Below are 13,573 nucleotides of genomic sequence, written 5' to 3'. Positions count from 1 at the left end.
CCTTGGATTCACCACCTTGGATGACTCATTTCGAACTTGGTAAGAATGTTTATTTTAAAAAATATAATATATTATACTACAATTAATTTTTAATTTGCTACATGTTTTGTTATTTTTATTCATAAATTATTTCTATTAGATGAATTTATTTGTTTTTTATATTTAAGTAAATTTATTATATTTTATTTTTTTGTTAGGAAATTAAGATGAATATACTTAATCAAGTTATCAAACAAGAAGATGAAACAAACCTTTGCGGAGATATGTTTCAAAGTTAAGAAAAAGTCCTAATGATCAAATGTAGTCTGTGTAGTTTTTCATTCAATGGATAATACACTCGAGTAAGAGCTCATTTGTTAAAACTTACGAGAGCAAGAGTTAGAAGTTGTCCAAACGTGACCCCTACAAAACTTGTTGAGTTAAAAAAATTAGACAATGAAGCAACATTGAAAACAAAGGGTATGAAACAAAAAAAGGTCCCACAACCACCTGTATCTGATTCAAGAAACCAGACTAACAATGATGTTAACCCAAATTTCAAAGGTTCCCTACAAGTTGCTTTCAATATTCAAGTGAGAGATACTCTTGATTGTGAAATTGCAAGAATGTTTGATTCTTCAGAACTACTATTTCATTTAGCAAGAAGTCCTTATTATAGAAGTGCATTTTATTATGAAGATAGTACTTCTAATCTTAGTGGATATGTACCACCAAAATATAATAAACTGATAGGTCCTTTACTTTCAAAGAAAAGAAGTCATGTAGAAAATCTTTTGCAACCTAGCTATATGAAACTCAGGGAATCAGGAAGGTGTAACAATTATTAGTGATGGGTGGAGTGATCTTCAAAGAAGACCACTTATAAACTTCATGGCTATCAATGAAAGTGGACCAATGTTTTTGAAGTCAATAGATGGACCTAGTGAGATAAAGGACAAAGATTTTATCACTAAACACATGACAAATGTAGTTATGGAGGTTGGGCAGAAGAATGTGGTTCAAGTTATAATTGATAATGCAGTTGTATGTAAGACAACAAGTATGCTCATAGAACTAGAATTTCCTTCAATCTATTGGACTTTGTAGTGCATACCTTGAATCTTGCATTGAAAAATATTTGTGCAGCAAAAAGTATTGAAAAAATAGTGATATTTATCATCAATGTTCTTGGATCTCACAAGTTGTTGACGATGCTACCTATGTTAAAAACTTTATTGTGGGGAACTCTATGAGATTATCAATGTTCAATAACTTCAACTTATTGAAGTTCTTTCTGTTGCTCCAACAATATTTGCTTCAACCATAATCATGTTAAAAAGGTTTAGAAGTTTGAAAAAAAGGACTCCAAGAGATTGTTATTAGTGATGAATGGTCTTCTTACAAAGAGGATAACATGGATAGTGCACAATTTGTAAAAGAAACTTTGTTAACTGATAATTGGTGGATGAATGTTGATTATATATTTACTTTTGTAAGAATTAATGGTCTTAACAAGAGGGGAGTGAATTGTTTAAGGGGCGTTTTTCACAAATATATGTTAAGAATGAAGATTGATATTGATTTACAGATAAACAAATCAGATCAACCAAGAAAACAAAATTGATAAACCAACTATCAGAAAAACAATCGATTGAAATTACATTTTAATCGATTGTTTATGGCAGCAATGTAAAAATCACAATTCAATCATATTTTAAATGAGTGAGGGAAAGAGAAGATCACTCAATCAATTATACTAGTCACTCCTTACCAGAGCTACATCCAGTTCCCAAAAAATCATTGGTTATTCACTAAGTAACCAACAACAGATTACAATCACACAACACTACAAAGAGGTGATTTTGATCCCACAAGAACGCACACCCTTTTTGCCTTTTCACACAAACACAGTCAAAACACTCTGACCTTACAGATTTACAATTTCACAATAATACAATATTAAAAACAATTACAAGTATAGAAGGAACAGATTACACCTGGTATTCAGGAAATCACAGAGCTCTTAATTCACTTATTGAACCAATTGCTTAGCCTTAGGCAATCTTGCAAAGCTTGAATCAAATCTTCCTCAAAATGTTTCTTAGTCTCACTTTCTGTGTGTTTTCAAATATGGAGGGTAACCAGTTTTATAGCTCTTCAATCTAGCCGTTTTAGGCAGTTAAACACGAGCCAAAACAGATTCAAATAAACTGAAAACAGATTTAACAGGTTTTTGAAAAGCTGTTAAGAAATTCAAAAATCAACCGGTTGAAATATCGTTTTAATCGGTTGAATTGGTTTTGGCAATTAGTCAACCAAGTCAAAAATAGTTTTGAAAACCCTCAAACAAGCTGGGTGTAAAACAACCGACTAAACCGAGAAATCAACCGGTTGTTTTTCACTTGGCTTAGAAAATCACTTTTCTTTTTCAAAACAGATTGATTCAGTTGTGCATTGGTTTAAAAATGAACTTTACAAATTCTAAACAACCTAGAACTAAATCCCAAACACAACAACATAGGCATCAAAGCTTCATTTTCTACAACTTTTACTGCCCTTATTTATGATGTTCTTAGAAAAATAGGTACGAATATGGCTACTCTTCTCTTAGTATATGAAATGTGGGATTCAATGATTGAAATGTGAAAAAGGTCATATACCATCATGAAAGGAAGACAGAAGCTGAATATTCATCAATTTTCGAGGTAGTAAAGTTAATATTAATTTATCATTGGACTAAGAGTAGCACATATCTTCATTGTCTGACTCATTCTTTAAATCCAAGGTAATACATTATATAGTTAAATTATTTCATAATTATATTTTGTTGCGTACATATTATTATAACATCATAAATTTATAATATTATATTAATTTATGTTTATATGTTTTTAATTTTGTAGATATTATAGTCATGAATGACTAAATGAAAATTCAAAAAGACTTGCCACACATCAAGATGTCGAAATTACTCATGAAAGGAAAAAATGTATTATAAGGTAATTTGATGATGTGGACATAAAGAGACAAGTAAATATAGAGTTTGCAAACTTTTCAGATGGAAGAGAAGACTTTTTCGATGTTGACTCTTTAAGGGATAGAAGTAAAATGGGTACAAAATCATGGTGGATTGTTCATGGAGCTCATGCACCAACACTTCAGAAGATAACTTTTAAGCTACTTGCATAACCATGTTCTTCTTCTTGTTGTGAAATTAATTGGAGTACCTACTCTTTCATACATTCTTTGAAAAAGAAATGAGATGGCATCTAAAAGGGCAGAAGATCTAGTATTTGTCCATAGTAATCTCCGCCTTCTCTAAAAAAATTCCTCAAAATACAAAGAAGAGGAAACTAAATTGTGGGATATTGTAGGAGATGATTTTTCATTAGATGAAAATGGAATTCTTGAGGTATCTCTTGATGAACCAAAATTAGAAGTTGTATTTGTCAATGAAGATGAACAAATATAAAATTCAAACAATATAATTTAAATAAGTTTATCTTTTGTTAGACTTTTTCATAAATGTTTCTTTTAATTTTTTCAAATTAGGAAGTATATTAGTACATTTTAATAATATATATATATATATATATATATATGTCATGTCTCATATTCTATATTTTCAATTTAGCCGTATCTCTGTGTCCATGTCTGTTTCTATGCCTTATATCATCATTCATGTAGGAAGAATATTTAGGAGGTCCAAGGGTGCATGAGAAACTTCTCAAGGATCATATGCATTCTATGACAACAACTTCATTTAACCAAGTCATTTTATCAAAATCAATACACTAACTTAGACGAAAGAGGTCTACAGATTTAAACTCATTTGTTTATGGGCAAAGGAAAATAAGGTTATGAGGATATTTTAAATTATTTTTTAATAGTGTAAAAATTATACATTTATCCTTATGTTTAAAAAATTAAAAATTGAAATATGAGTTATTTTTGTGTGGATTTTAGTTAAATAAAATAATATAAAATTAAAATTATAAATTAATTAATTAATTAATTAAATATTGATAAAAAATGTAAAAATATTATTAATTTTCTTATTATAAATATTGTTTATAACTTTATTATTATTTTATAATATAATTTTAAATACTATGAATAAATAAGAATTTTAATGTAGATGTATGTGTGATTACGTGAATTTCTTCATATATCACTCCTATTTGTAATGAAATTTGTTTTTGTGAATCTCATGAATTTACACTCATATTTCTGTTTAAATTTATTGAAACAAATGTATTATATCATCGCCTTTCAATCCGTGGATATAGGAAATCAAAAGAAATAAACAATGCATAAGAGATACAACTCGGACAGGAAACAGAGAACAAACAAAATAAAAATCATCTGAAGTAGCAATGACTTATTAATGAAAAATAATTAGTAAGTATCTGACGCATTAAATAGCATTGTGAAATGACAAAAATTTTAATGCACAACAATCCAAGCATATCAAGATAGAACAATTGTCGACTAAAATTAAGGATGCACGATGCCATCTTTACACCCACGTCGCTAAGGCTTTGTTTGTTTCTCACGACGTGGATACTTGCAAGCGCAGATTGTCGCGAAATATACAAATTTCAATGAATAAAATATTATTTAAAAGCAGAAAACGAGACAAATTTCTTTTGGTAACTTTTCTTCCTACACTTGTCAGAATTTGCGAAGAAACTAGTTATATGTAATAAAATATATATTTATAAGATTTTGAATTATATTTTTTATTATATATAAGTTTATATTTTCATATTATTATTTTATTATAATTAAATAAATACAATTAATTATATAATATAATATAAAAAATAATTAGTATTATTAAAATAATATAAAATATTAATAAATATATAAAATAATAATTATAATAAATAATAAATTTATGAAATAATAACTATAATAAATAATTATAAAGAATAAATATAACTAAATAATAATAATAATAAAAAAAATTAAAATTATTATTTTTTATTTAGTTAAAATTAATTTATAATAATATAAATAAATAAATTATTATATATTATTTTATAATTTATTATATCTATCAAGTCAAAATATATATTATCTTAATTATATATTTATAATGATTAAAAATTTATATAATACATTAAAAAGTCAAAATTATTCTTAATTTTATCTGTATCAAATATATAATAATATTAATAATAAAAATAAATAATAATAATTAATAATACTAAAATTAAATATAGTTATTTATATAATAATAATAATATTAATATTAATTAAAATAAATAATTATATAAAATAATTATTATTATTTTTATTATTTATATATTTTTAAAAATAAAGATAAATTTATAAACTTACATTTTATACCTTTAAAAAAAATAAAAAATTTCACACAACCATCACATCATTTACAAAATTCAATAAACTTTCCTCACAAATCTACTCTTACATATATCTCAATCCAAACAACATTACTTTCCTCTCAAATCCCTCCAAATCCACTCCCTCAACTCAAATCTCCTCTCCAATCCAAACACATCCTAAAAAAACTTAACCTTCATCCTGTTTTTAACTTTTATCTTTCAAAGAAAAACCCTTTCATATCACACAAACTTCCTTCTATGATGTCACACTTTTGAAAGAAAAATTTGAATATTTGAAAAATATTTTCCCTTCTCTCTCTCAAACGCAACCTAAGAAAATCAATGGCTCCCAAGAAGACTACTCTAAAGACATTGTTTGTCTCCAATGCTAGGGAGGCATCGTTGATGTTTTCTTCTGAATCATAGTTTATCCCCAAGAAATCTCTAACCTTCTCAAATCTAGAGTGTGTTGGCTACCCTTTGGGCATGGTGTTTGGTCCACTGGGATGGGTAAAGTTCCTTGCCCTAAGAAACCTCTAGAACCGTAAGCATTCAACTGGTTTCGAACGAATGCACAATCAGTTCACAACAGCTTCAAGGGTGAAGTCACTAGCAAAATGGTGAGAGTCTAAACCACCAATTCAGGTCGAACATCTGAAGAAGGAAGGTCCATCATTCTCAAACCAGTGGGACATTGAGTTGACCATAAAAGAGGTGGACGCCTTTTTGTATGGTGGACCACGATGGGCGTCGGGAACAAACGTTGTGATGAGGAGCTTCCTGAAGAGCTCCAACTTGATGCCCTTGGAAGAGTGATACATAATGTCCTTTTCAACATAGTACTGTCGCGTACGGGTTCTCGGGACCACATCTCGGAAAAGGACTACTTTGTGTTCTTTCATCTAGAAGGGAAGCCCATAAACATGCACTCTCTTATTCTGGAGCATTGGGAGACTACCTTTAAGGACAAGTTCGTGCAGAAAAGGAGCAAGGAGCAAGACTCCTATTCCATACTGCATGTTATTCATGAGAATTATGTGTATGTTTGGGATACAAACAGGGGAGTTGTGCACCAACGAAAATAATGGAGAATGGAACTCATCTACCTTTGCTAAGATGCATGTATCAGATGAAGTGGAAGCTATTCAGATTTTTGTATCGTTTTCATTTGTTCTCTGCTGGAAATATCGCTTTCAGATTCTAATTTGGGTATGCTTTCTTTACCAATTGCAGCATGACCCCTATGCTGCCTGTGCCTCAGCTTCCAATCAACATGCTTCCCATGAATTAACTAACATGTCTCCCTTGTGTGCTTTCCTACGGTGATCATACCATCCACTATTTCTCTTTTGGGTTCTCTTGCTGCAAGTGCAGATCTTTCAGTGGCCATGCCATCAATTTCTCCACTCAACATAATTTCTCTGTTGCTTTCCTCTCTTCTGACCTCTACAAAAATCTTACAGATACTAGGGAGTGGCTTAGTACCTAGAAGTTAGAACTCTCCCTCTAACCTCATCCAAATTCTTGTTCAGCCCCAACAAGAATTGGTACATACAGTCCTTCTCAACTAGGGTGCTTTCTATCTTCAAGACACTTCCACTCCATGTCTGCATAAATGTCCAATTGTTGACAATGCCTTGTGAGAGAGAGGTAGTATTCAATGACATAAGTATCTCCTTGTCGCAATTCATCCAAGAGATTCTTGATATCGAAATGGCTGAAGTGTTGTCTATGTTTGAGTAGGTTTCCTTTGTTGCGTTCCAAACATCTACAACAGTGTCCAAATAAATTAAGCTCTCACCAGTTTCATTTGTCATGGAGTTTAGCAGCGGGGACGTGACCAAGCTATTCTCAAGCTTCCATTTCTGGTGGGCTGGATTATTCTTTTCGAGTTCCTTTCCTCAGCAGTGATGTAGTCTTCCTTTCCTTTTCCTTGGGGGATGATGCGGACATATCTTGCCCATGGGATATAGTTTGTGGCCAGTGATTGGAAGGGGATTTGAATGGTCATAGTGGGTATTTCAATCGCTGATTTTTTGTGTTCGTCAGCCATGGGGACACACTTTGTGTTATGGTTCAGAAACCTTAATTTGATACCATGTAAAAAAGTTTATTCCCATACATTGAAATGTGTGATACAGATGGAATAAATAGCCGTTAGGGTACAACAAATCAGGATCCTTATAAGGGATAGTAAATATTCCAATTTACAGAAACGGAAAGAAATAAAAACTACCATGCACAATTAATATTACTCCTTGATTACAGTTGTACAATTAATCAGAACATTTTCTATCCTGATATCCAACAAATCCCAACCACAATGTGATGGCAGGGCACACACAGCACAAATGCCTCATTATGAGAGAGAGTATTAAATAAATTGAGAGACATGTTATTAAGTAAGGGGTTGAGGGTAAACACATAATTCAATTATTTTTCTACAAAACCTCCCAAATTGGAGAAGCTGGGGGAACCTAAGCTTAGACAACTTTTTTTTATAACTTGTCACATTCCTTTAGTATTCTAGCCCCTATTACCAATTTAGCATGTCAATGACAGAAATTTCCATTTTCACCTGCAAATATCGAACTACATTCCAGTTCGTTTCTTCAAACCCAAGAAAGGCTTTAACACAAGCAGATTTTTGTGTATTGTTGGCAGTAACATGATCTTTCATTAACAAACATGGTGAACATCTTCAACTATAATTGAAGGTTTAAATATATTTTTGGTTTGATTGACTTAATTTTGGTTTTGATCCATATACATTAAAAAATAAGTTGTTGGTAGTTATAGTTTCAAAAAATTCGTTTTGGTCCCTACTACAAACAATATGCCAAAACATGTTAGTAGGATATTAAGTGTCTTGTTAGAAGCTGTTAGAAGATTCTAGAGATCACTTTGTAATCAATACTTTAGGGTTAGAATTATCTATACAAAGAGGCTGATGTATTCTTTCAAATCAATCAATTGAATAAAATCTTCTCTCATTGATTGATCATTTTCAAGTCATGTCTTGTAGGGTACAACAATTTGGACCAAGGACTTGTTCGGTAAACTTCTCGTAAGCAGTTATAAGAAAAGAAAATAAAAAGTGAACTAAATTTCTACAAGTTTAAATCAAATAATGAACTCCAGTTTTTGGAAAAGTTAGATGAGAGAGCTTCTATAAAAATTGTGGGGCAAAAGTTGATTTATCTTATGGAATATGGGAGAAGTTTAATTCCTTTTTTCTTCACCAATAAGTTTTAATTGAGAAGTTTATCCAAACTAGATCCAAAACCTAAACTTGTAAAACTACAAGGACAACAAATGAAACTTATTAAGTATAGGGACCAAAACCAAAATCAAGATACACGATAAGACCAAAAATATTAAGACCATAATTTAATTGTCCCAAAAGAAGCCAGAAAGAAGCACAATAATATGTGACTCCATCCCATAAGGCTTTTTCTGGACTTTCCCTTTCTTTCTTCTTACCTTTACCGCTTCAGACTGTTAGTTTGTTGCATCATAGTCAATCCAGATTCCAGATATCTTGGAAGCTTCTTCCTCTTCTCCCTTTTTCTTTTTGAATTTAAGTTTCTTAAACATATCACTTGAAGCCCACACCAAGTTTCACCTCTTTGACATTGAAACATTAGGAGGAACTGTAGCCTCCTCTCAATTCCCAACCTCTAAGCACTACCCCGTAATTCCAAGTATTCTCGTTTGATTCTAAACTTTTTCTTTTCATGATAATTATTCATTTAATGCACTCTCCTCTTACGAGCAAATGAGCATCAAGATTATATCCTTGGCTTTGGCCTCATTTTTCTCAGTTTCCTTGTCCTCATTTATCTGAAATGCAGAAAGCCCAAAGCGAAACTTAGTTCAAAGTAAAAATCCTGCTAAAACAGCTTTCAGTGAATATGGCTTCGCATGGAGGGAGCATGTGAGCCACATATAGCAGTGTCATTTATTTGGATCTTGAAAAACAATTTTTAAAATGAAAAGGACAACCTGGTCCTCTAAGCTATAAAACTCATGAGAGGAAGGAAGGGTGTCAGACACATTATGGATTGAAGGTAGACTTACATAGCATTTGCAACAGGCTGATTCCATGAGTTGAACCTATGACCTCCTAGTTACACTTTAACAACTTTAACTGTTGCACCAAGGCTGTCCTTTCTCTAAAAAGGCTACTTAAATTAAACAATCTTACACCAAGATCAGAAGCATCCTTAAGGAACATAGCTAACAATATTTACTATGACATGATACAAGAAGACTAGTTGCTTTGGCACCAAAAGTTGCATAGCTGGCAAATTTGGTCAAAACTAAATAGGTCAAAAGCATCAATAAAAGCCAAATAGCGCCATTCCATAAAATACTAGTTCAAAACCAAATATGTCAAAACATCAATAAAGGCAAGAACTCGAACAAAGCATGTAAAAATGGAAAATCTTCATGCTGAAACAAAAAGTGTCAGATCATTCAGTTTCATTTTAGCATTTTTCTTATCAAACACTAATAATGAGAAAAAACAATATCTTTTTTTATATTTATAAGCATTAGTAAGAAGACAAGTAATAAACAGAGCAGGCACATGAGTTTCACCAAGACATTCAAGAGAAATATAAAACCAAAGCTGGGCTTTCACCTTATCATTAAGCTTTTGAGAGATGTGGTTGTTAACAATGTTCAGATCTAATTCCCAGATCAACACAAGCCTGAAAATAAAAATGAAACTAATTCAAATCTTAAATCCTGACAGTATGCAATACAAACTCAGCACCACATACTACAAACAAGAGGCAAATGTGCATAACCTAGATTTGATATCATAACTTCTCTAGAAGAAAAATAGATTCACTATACTTACAAAAAAAACTCTCCAATCTCCATCGCCTGCAGTTCAGTAGATTCAATTGCATTTTAGACTGACAATGTTCTCAAGGCCTTGATCATAGAATCAAATTATGCTTCCCTTGCAGCCCTCTAAAAAATGGCTGTTATCATCCATTTCAGAGAAACACATAAAAGCCCTCCAGAATGAGTAGTAATAACCAATGACATTCCTCTTCAAAAAGGCTGACCAATTCCTCAATGGTTTCTTACAGTATATACATAACATATGTTGACCACTTGTTTCATGTAATGCTCAAGTAGTCACTGAATGAGTCCAATGTATTGTTCTGACGATTACATAAAATCATGGCAGATTTCAAGGATAATAGAAAGATGAAACAATAAGTTCACAAAGCAACGAATTGATTTTCAATTAACTCTACACTATTCTCAATCTTCTGAGGTTTATTTTTTGAAAAATAGTCAAATGTAATGTACATGAGGAAATCCATAAAAAGGCCTTTTTCATATGTTTCTCTCACAAGTTCAACGTCATCTCGTTTCAAACGGTTAGCTTGGTCCAGTATTCTATATGAGATTTCATCAAAACCAAAGGAAAACTCCGAAAACTTTTTACCCCATAGTAATGCCTTCTCTGGCATCCCCTGCTTGCAAAATTGTGACAACAACATATTGGTTGTAATCACATTTGGAATAAAACCTATCTTAAGTAATTTTGCAGTAAGAATCATAGCTCGATCTAATATATCACTACAAATACCATTCATCATAGTGTTGTATGTCACTGTGTCTGGAACAATACCAGCGGAGATGAGCTGATCCAAAATGATAACTGCTTCATTCATTTTTCGCATTCTGCAGTAGCCATGCATTCGTGTATTATAGGTTGTGATATCGGGGTCAAGTCCACATGAGTACATTTTATTAACCATCTGACCTGCGCCAACCATGTCAAATGCTTTGCAGTACCCTCCAATTAATATGTTAAATGTGAAAATATCTGGCAGCAAACCAATCCGTTGCATGTCAAGAAATGTATCAGTTGCAAACTTCATTAGTCCCCGTTTACAATAGCCATTAATGATGATATTGAAGGTAAAGGTGTCAGAGAGAATGCCGTTTTGTCTCATCTCTTTCTCCAATTTTAATGCTTCACTCATCCTCCCACAATTGCAGAGGCCTCTAATCAAAGAATTGTAAGCAAAATTATTAGGAACAAAACCCATAGCTGACATTTCTAAGAAAACTTCATATGCCTCCTCGACATTACCTGCTTTGGAAAGCCCGTCAATTAAGGCTGTAAAGGCAACGGCATCTGGATATATACCTCTTTCTTTCATTTCCTTCCAGAGAAACTGAGCTCCATCCAAATCATTCATCTTGAAATATCCATCCAAAAGCACCGTGTAAGCCACTTTATTGATGGGAAACCCCTTCTCTAGCATCCAATACAAAAGTATCCTGGCTTCTTGCAAGCATCCTTTCCTACACAAACTCATAAGCAAAGAATTACAAGTGGACGATGAAGGAGTGAAACCACCCAGGACCATAATACGATAGGCTTCAAAAGCTTTGTCTTCTAAACCTGCCCTGCTATAAGCACCTATTACTGAGTTAAAGGCGACAACACTAAGAGTTAGACCCTTTTCAAGCATTTCTTGCAATAAGGCCATGGCATCATCAAGTCTGCCAGTCCAACAGAGCACAGACACAGCTATATCACACAGTGAACTATCTGGAAACAATCCCGATACAATCAAATCTGTCAACAACGTGTTCCAATCATCTTTTCTCCCATACTTATAATGCCCCCCAACTAAAATATTAAAAGTCACACAATCAGGAGAAACACCTTTAGTCCTCATCTTTTCATAAAGCAAGCGAGCCTGACCAACCTCCCTTGCCTTGAAATACCCATCCATCAGTGTATTATACATGACTGCATTTGGAACAATTCCCATATCCTGAATCTCATCAAAGAGCTTCTGCGCCTTCCCCACATTCCCTTCCCGGCAAAGTGCATGCATTAAGGTATTAAGCGTAGCAAGACTCGGTTCACAACCACTTCTAACCATCAAATGGAGCCAATCAAACGCAACCGAAGTCCCCCCCCTAACACAGCACGCATTAATAAGAATGTTAAACGTAAAAACATCAGGACTACACATAAACTTATGCATCAAATGCAACAAACTCTCCGCAATCGCAACCTTCTGCTGTATACAAAACCCATACAACATCACATTAAACGTGATATTCGAAGGGCGAGGCCCTCTGTGGATCATATCCTTAAACACCTTCCACACACTACCATAATCACCAAGCCTAAGCAACAACCTCATGAGAATAGTCAGCGAAGACAAACCAGGCCTAACTCCCACATCCCTCATCTTACGCAAAACCTCCAACGCCTCAAGACTCATCCCCAAATTCAGAAACCCCCTCAAAAGCGTATTCAACACTGAAAAATCAGACTCATACATAGCATGATTCCTCCACATAAACTCAACTATTTTGTCAGCTCTCCCTGCCCCAACCCTGGCAATGAGCCAGGAAACCACGTCCTGCGCGAGCAGGTGAAGCCCCTGCGCCGCCAGAACATGCGCCGCGACGCAGCTCAAGCGAACGGTCTCCTCGGAATTGTCCCCGAAGGCTAGCTTGAAGAACGCAAACGCGGCGTGGCGGGTATCTAACAATTTCATGATCTTGACGAGAAGGAAGGGGCAGAATCGAAGGGAGAAGGCCTTGAGGGCGAAACCCTGGTCGATTTTGATGGCGGTGGATAGGCCCAGGACTACTAGGCGACGTTCACGTGCGGTGATTGTGTTGAGGGGTTTGAAGGGGGAGTGGGCGAGAGGAAGAAACTGGGAGAGATAGTGAGAGGTGTGGGAGGGTGAATTGGAAGTGGAATAGTGGGAGTGGGAGTGGGAGAAGGAGAGGTTGATGAGGGAGAGGTGATGGAGAGAGGGTTCGCTTGAGAGAGAGAGGAGGGGGCGAGAAATGTGGAACTTTGGCGACATTGGGAGGTCGAAGACAGAGATGGAGATGGGAGCGCCGGCACTTATCACGGCGGCCAAGTCGTCCGAGCTTAGCTCAGGTCACCTCAACAATGCTCTCCTTCCAAACTCCTCATTTCACTCTAGTAAAAACTCATCCTTTCGTTTTTTTTCTTTTCCATCTCTCATGCTATTAACATTTAGGTTTAATTACAATCTAGATAACTTTTAATTAAATTTTTATTGAAAATAATTTTAAGTGTTTCAAATATTTTCATTTTTATTGAAGTATTCTTCTTTGTTAACAAAATTATCTAACCATTGTTTTAATATTTTTATCTCCAATTCATCTATAATTTATATTTTATTTATTTATTTCAACGTATCCTTCAA

The 13,573-nt window shown here is 33.6% G+C and overlaps 1 protein-coding gene and 1 pseudogene across 2 annotated transcripts; one reads left to right on the top strand and one right to left on the bottom strand.

Moving 5' to 3' along the window:
• Positions 1–290: 290 nt before the first annotated feature.
• LOC150029032 (uncharacterized) lies at positions 291–3,451 on the top strand (annotated as a pseudogene).
• Positions 3,452–7,704: 4,253 nt separating this feature from the next.
• Positions 7,705–13,346, bottom strand: LOC137810825 (uncharacterized). 2 transcript variants are annotated; one of them, XM_068612285.2, is made up of 4 exons: positions 11,455–13,338; positions 10,198–11,364; positions 9,976–10,045; positions 7,705–9,173 (listed from the first exon to the last, which is right to left on the bottom strand). In XM_068612285.2, the coding sequence occupies exons 1-2, from the start codon at positions 13,202–13,204 to the stop codon at positions 10,571–10,573; spliced, it is 2,544 nt and encodes an 847-aa protein (XP_068468386.1). In that variant the 5' UTR covers positions 13,205–13,338; the 3' UTR covers positions 7,705–9,173; positions 9,976–10,045; positions 10,198–10,570. The 2 variants fall into 2 exon arrangements, with proteins under 2 accessions (XP_068468386.1, XP_068468387.1); XM_068612286.2 differs by having other exon boundaries at positions 10,198–13,346.
• Between the last annotated feature and the right edge of the window lie 227 nt (positions 13,347–13,573).

This window comes from Phaseolus vulgaris, chromosome 2 (genome assembly GCF_051622355.1).
Source record: "Phaseolus vulgaris cultivar YP4 chromosome 2, ASM5162235v1, whole genome shotgun sequence".
NCBI lineage: Eukaryota > Viridiplantae > Streptophyta > Magnoliopsida > Fabales > Fabaceae > Phaseolus > Phaseolus vulgaris.
This window is presented reverse-complemented; position numbering and strand designations above follow the sequence as displayed.

Excerpts from the sequence above, each read along its gene's own strand:
- LOC137810825 (XM_068612286.2), bottom strand. The coding sequence starts at position 13,204 with ATGTCGCCAAAGTTCCACATTTCTCGCCCCCTCCTCTCTCTCTCAAGC.